At 49.3% G+C, this 6000-nt stretch overlaps 1 protein-coding gene across 4 annotated transcripts in view; it reads right to left on the bottom strand.

The window, feature by feature from the left end:
• Window positions 1–5615, bottom strand: part of DACH2 (dachshund family transcription factor 2) — a 310897-nt gene extending 305282 nt beyond the window's left edge. For 2 of the 4 annotated variants that reach the window (XM_055727704.1, XM_055727702.1), the window contains exon 1: window positions 5018–5614. In XM_055727704.1, the coding sequence (XP_055583679.1) occupies window positions 5018–5496 (479 nt within the window). In that variant the 5' untranslated portion in view covers window positions 5497–5614. Of the gene's footprint in view, window positions 1–5017 lie in introns of all 4 variants that reach the window. The other 2 variants (XM_055727701.1, XM_055727700.1) reach the window with 1 other exon arrangement.
• Window positions 5616–6000: the final 385 nt, after the last annotated feature.

A 6000-nucleotide genomic window follows, 5' to 3' on the forward strand; every position in this document is an offset into this window, starting at 1 on the left:
GAAAAGAGAAAGCCTTACTTCAGCCTGTAATCAATTTGGATACAATGATATTCTATTTATAGCAACACTTTTAACATGTTCTACTGCTATATTATTTATTCGGATCATTCCTATTACAATGAAATATTAATGCTGAGAAAGTGGTTACTCTATTAAGGAGCTATCCTATGTTTAGATTTTAATATTGATCTCCACTCTTTTGGAATAATTAATCATTCTGTATGAAACTGTATTTGCCTGGCTTTGTGTTATAATATGATTAGAAGTTTAGCATCTTCCCCACAACGATGCCATGATTAAATTTGTATTTCAACCTACTCCTAAAGGCAATTTAGTTATTCCAACAGAAAGGGGAAAAGGGGATACCGCCACTTTAAAAGCTTCAATCTCTTTGACATTGCTGGCAGTGTATGGGAACATTAATGCATCTGTCATGATAACAAGCTAAGAATAACATCTAGACATCAAACCGAGCAGAGAATCCATCTGAAGTGATTCATTCAGATCTGTCTCATTGATTTATTAAACACAGGGCAACATCTGCAGCCTCACAGAGCCGCTTGGCAAAATTAATGCAAGATCAATTCAAATGGAAAAAAGTGCAAAAGAGATAAATCAAAACACAATTTGCATGCAGTTCCACAATCAGGCTTATTGGGTGCAAATGCTCAATTTCCCTCCCAAAGCAAATGAGTTTAAATGTTGTTTTATCTTTGTAGAATTGTGTGATTTGAAGTGACAGTGAAGAGTTCTGCAGGTTGAAATGGTGAAAAGAAAAAAAGGAGAAGAAATGCTTGCAAAGACCTTTTGAATATGCAACAAGAATATCATTAATACCTAATTGTTTAGCTTTTTTGTCTTTGCTACAAAAACAGAGTATTTTTCAGTTGTAGAAGTCTCAGTAGAAAATTACATATGTATTATGCATATACACATGCAGGAAACATACAAATACTCCATTTTGGAGGAAAAGCATGTTACACTTCAAATGGGGAGCTCTATTGCTATGAAAAAAGAAGGGAATTTTAATCAAGGGTTCTCCAGATTACATATGCATCTGATGAAAATATTCAAGTATTTTAGTAGTTTTGTACAAGCACAGATTTCAAGATGTCCAAAAAGAAAGGGATTTTTCCAAAAGTATAATTAATCTGCTCTGAGAGTGGAAAAATTCTTTTCTGCATCTCTAGCAGAATCCACGGTGTTTGTGATCTCTCTCGAGAACGTTTTAAGTGAGTCTCCTCTCCAAAGAAAAGGAAACTGAGAAACTGGGGGTTTTTTTGGGTTGGTTTTTTTTTTTTTTTTTTTGGGGGGGGGGGGGGGAGTAATTAAACATGCTAGCACTTCAAAAATTCACAAGTTTGCCAAGTCTGAACACATACTTAATATTAACTTTGTCAAAGAAGTTTATATAATCAGATGTCCACATTTAAAAATCAATACACAAGGAAGCTCTGTGCAGAGCTACATGACTGGATTGCTTTAATTATAATCTTGACATCGTTCTCCTAATAAAAGACAGAGTATTGCTGACTATAGGATAGCTTTTAATAGACAACATGACTAGACCCTCATTATCTCATAAAATAAAATGTCTGCGTTTACTGCTTAAATTCCTTTCCAAAGCCTTTCACTGTTTGTGAATAGCCAGTGTAATACAAAAATATTAGCTTAGTTGGATACTTTAAAGCACAAAAAATAAGCCATGTACTGAAAAAAATGTTTTCTGGGAAATATTCTTACTATTTACTGAATAATCCAGACCAATACTATGCTTTTTCAGTAACCAGCAGCACCCACCAGACACAGAAACCCTGTAGAACAGGTTATAATCATAGTCATATAAATCCGATTTTAAGAAGTGATGTATCACAAGAATGTTCTCACTACAGCATTAAGTTTCATCTTTCAGTAAAACCTCATTATAGTTTTACACTTTAAGTAATCGTTATGCTTCACTACTAAAATTAAACACACGTCCATAATTAATAATCTAAGGTATTGCAAATCATTAACCAAATTCTGTAAATATGTTGTACTCATATTCACTTGAAGATGCTACCTGTAATGAAACAAACGGTTAGTTTCCTTTTACAAACCTTGCTTCCAAATTAGATTACATGATAATGGCTAACAACAACCAAAGTTAGGAACATTTGGTTTACACATAAGTGAAAATTATGTGTGCTCCTTAAAAAAATGCAAAGGTCAAAGATGCCAGATGTATGTTACACTAGTCACCTATATCATAAACATACAAAAAAACCCAACTTTCGCTTGCAGGTATATCTCTGCAGCTCTTATGCGCTCTGTAGACAAGCCCAGCTAAAAAAAAATGCAAAGAATTAAGCAGAATTTCTCTTTATTTCAGTTCTAGATGGTTCACATTGCAATTAAAAATATAATTAAAAGTGTACAATAACATATGAGATGTTGACTTTCAGAAGTCAGCTAACACTGAGAACAATGATAGCCAGCATTTCTTACTGCTTTTTTCTGGCAGCTCTCGAGTTTAACGCAGTATTTCTACAGTATTCAAATATATACCTAAATCTCTATAAATAAATTAAACAAACAGATATGGATGTATGTATATATTGCAAGAGCAACGCATGATATTCCGAGTTGAAAGTAATACTCGAGCCATGCGGTGGAACAATACACATCGAAGGCTTTGCTTCTAAAAGACCACATTTTTTCAAGACGTTCCATCCCAGGTACAGAACCTCAATACCACATGTATAGCTGAAACAGTTATGCCATGTTTTATTTGTTTGGTACCATGCACTGCAGTGGTTCCCAGGTCACTTCACAGCAAACAAAACCTAGATCACTCATGTATTCAGCTATTTTTACCCAACATATTCTCCCATTAAGTATGGGTTGTTCAAGGGAAAAAAATAACCTGTAAATAAAATGTAAAAAAAATAAGCATTCAATTAGCATGATGGGATACAATTAACATTGTTAAGTTACAGTACTTGAGAAAAGTTTCATATGTGCTGATAACACTTATCACACGTTACACCTGAAACCGTGAATGCAAAATACACTGATATCGGTCCGTTATTTGAACCAGTGACATTTTCAAGAGACAGACGCAACGGTTGAGCAGTATTTCAGTAAATGAGAAATATTTTAGTAAATGTAAAGGGATCTGCTATTCCTGAACAGGTAAAAATACACAATGTTTTCATAACCAGGCAGGGAGAGTTTGTGATTACACACGTGTTGAATGCACGTTCTCAGTCGAGAGCTTTGACTCCATTCAGACATGTTTCTGCCCTATTAGATCCCCCCTCAACAGTGCTCTCGCCGTATCTTCAGCCTCTGACAAGGTCTTCGTTCCACTGACTGCTCCCTTCAGACCCTCTCGGAGCATCACTGGGCTCCTCACTCGCAGCTCCCGTGGCCTCCCTTCATTACTTACTCTCTTATCCTATCAGGGCCGTAAGTCTTTGTCAAATGCGGGGCGGGGGGGGGGGGGAGGGGGGGGACGGGACACGGACACGGACAGGACGTCATGAAATAGACGTTTTAACCACTTAACACTTCAGCATTTCTGGATCTTAAATCATTGGTTGTAAGAGAGCAGAAATCATGAGGTTGCACCTAAAGGCTGGATCATTAAATCAGATCCTGTATTCCCCTAAGGAGAAACTTTGGCACGGTCACAGGAATGAAACTGACTTGACTTCTTCAACGGTTAACTTTCACGCTAGTCCAGTTCAGAAACATTTCAGAGAAGCACTTGCATGCTTAACGTGTCCCTTAGTAACCTTACATTAATTTTATTCAAATAACTTTAGTCTCAGACCTTACTCATAAGGCCATCACTTTAACAAGGCAGCACCGTGATGTCACAGAGGTGCACGGCAGCCAGATAAACACGCAGCAGGAGAAGGCATTACAGAAATGCAACATGAGCAGAGAGGCAGCACCTACTTCAAATGAACTGATCTAGGAACCGAGCGCAAGCGTCTTCTCTAAAGTGTCACCTGTAACATAAAGTGATCTGAAACAAAACACACACCGCCATGGGCGAGTGGCCGTCAGCTCTGCTTGGGCTCAGCGCAGCGAGGACAGGATCAGGCCCCAGATTAGCACGTACTGAAGGTGTTATTTAAAAACAGTATCAAAAACAAACCCAAAAAGACCCAAACCAACCCACCCAACACGTCCAGGCTAAGCAGTCAGACCTCGCGACGCAAAAAACAAAGTTACTGCACACTTGCGGGCTGCACGCCAGACCCGCACCGCAAGCGCTGCCGAACCACGGCTGCGCTCAAGTTTTCCGCCGGGCAGGGGCAGGAGCACGGCCGGGGTGCGGGGCGGGGTGCGGGGCGGCGCTGCGCTGCGCCCGACGGTGCCCCCACCCCTCACACCCCGCTCCTGCGAACCCCGGGGGAGCGCCCGCCTTCACGCGATCGTTACGATCTCCAAAGGCAGCGGCTGCGATGTCGCGGGCCGGGACTGTGACCCCAGTACGGGCCCAGCGGGGCCCCCCGGGCGCACACCCCGCTCCGGGCGGGCCGACCGGCGGGGCAGGGGCTGCGGCCGCCACGGTGCTGGGGGCAGCGCCACGGGGCACGCACCGGCACGGCCCCGGCAACAGTTGGCCCGAGCGGCGCCGGCCCCCCGCGCCCGGCCCCCGGCCGCCCTGAGGAGAGCCGGCAGCGTCCGCGGAAGACCAGGGAGGAAACTTCTGCGGCGCCCCCGGAGCGTGCGGAGCTGCACGGTTTCCCCGCCGGGGGACAAGTCCGAGCGCGGCGTGCGGCCCCGCTCCGCTGCCCGGCGGCCCCGGCCACCCCGGGGCTGGGGGGAGCCCGGCACGTTCCCCGGGCCGGCTGCCCGCCTCCCGCTCCCCGGCCCGGCCCGGCGCCCCGAGGGGCGCCCCCTCCCCCCACCGCGGGGAGAGCGGGGGGACACCGACAGACGGGACGCGGCGCCCCCCCCCCGCCCCCCGGCACGGCCCCGGGCGGCCGGCGCGGAGGAAGAGCGAAGTTTGGCGGCTCACCTCGCGTTGGTGCAGTCGTTGTACAAAGTTTCGAAGTCCTTCCTGGTGATGAGTTTGCAGCGGTTGACGCCGGGCTGGATGGCCCCCAGCCCCCGCAGGATGCGGACCTGCTCCACCGTGCACACCACGGGCGATATATCCAGCCGCTTCAGCTTGGTGTAGACCGTGTGCAGCCCTCCCACCAGGTGCTTGAGGAAGAGATCAAAGACCTGCGGCAGGCAGATCAGCTCCTGCCCCTCCACGAGGAACGAGGCTACCTTCACCCCGTGCAGGTCGACCATCTTACACTCGTTGCCGCCGCCGCCGCCCGCGCCGGCCCCGCCGCTGCCGGCGGAGAGGAAACTGTTGACGAGGCTGTTGGTGAGGCGCGGGGACTCCGCGGGGCTGGAGTACAGCGGGTCCGCCCGGAACAAGCCCGCCGAGCCCCCCGCGCCGCCGCTGGAAGTTGCGGCGATGACGGGCGGCGCGGAGACAGCCATGGCCAGCCCGGCTCCCCGCCGCGGCGCCGCTCGCCTCAGCCCCGCGCCCCGCGCGCGCACTCTCGCCGCGCGCTGTGCGGTACTACTAAAAACAGAGCCGCGCGCCCGCCCTCCCACACGCAGCGGCCGCCGCCAGCCGCGCGCCCAGACCCCTCCCCAGCGCCGCCGGGGGGGAAGAGTGACAGCGCCCTCCAGCCAATGCGCCCCGCCCGCCTCCAGCGCGGCCTCGGCGAGTGGCTGCCGGGCGGGGCGGGGCGGGGCAGCGCCGGCCGCAGCACCTGGGCCGCGGGGCGGCCCGGCCGGGCCGGGGTGCGCGAGGGGCGCCCGCCCGCCGCGCGCCGCTCACGGGCTGCTGGAAACTCCCTCTCGTGCGCCCGGGCCCGGGAAAGTTTGGGCGGGCTCGCCCTGGGCGCGGGGGGTGCCGCGGCGCTCCGGGGGGCGCAGCGCAAGGCCGCGGCCGGCCCGCTGTAGGTGCGGGGCCGCCCCCCGGCCGCAGGGAGTTTT

Source organism: Falco cherrug, chromosome 15 (assembly GCF_023634085.1).
Source record: "Falco cherrug isolate bFalChe1 chromosome 15, bFalChe1.pri, whole genome shotgun sequence".
Lineage (NCBI taxonomy): Eukaryota > Metazoa > Chordata > Aves > Falconiformes > Falconidae > Falco > Falco cherrug.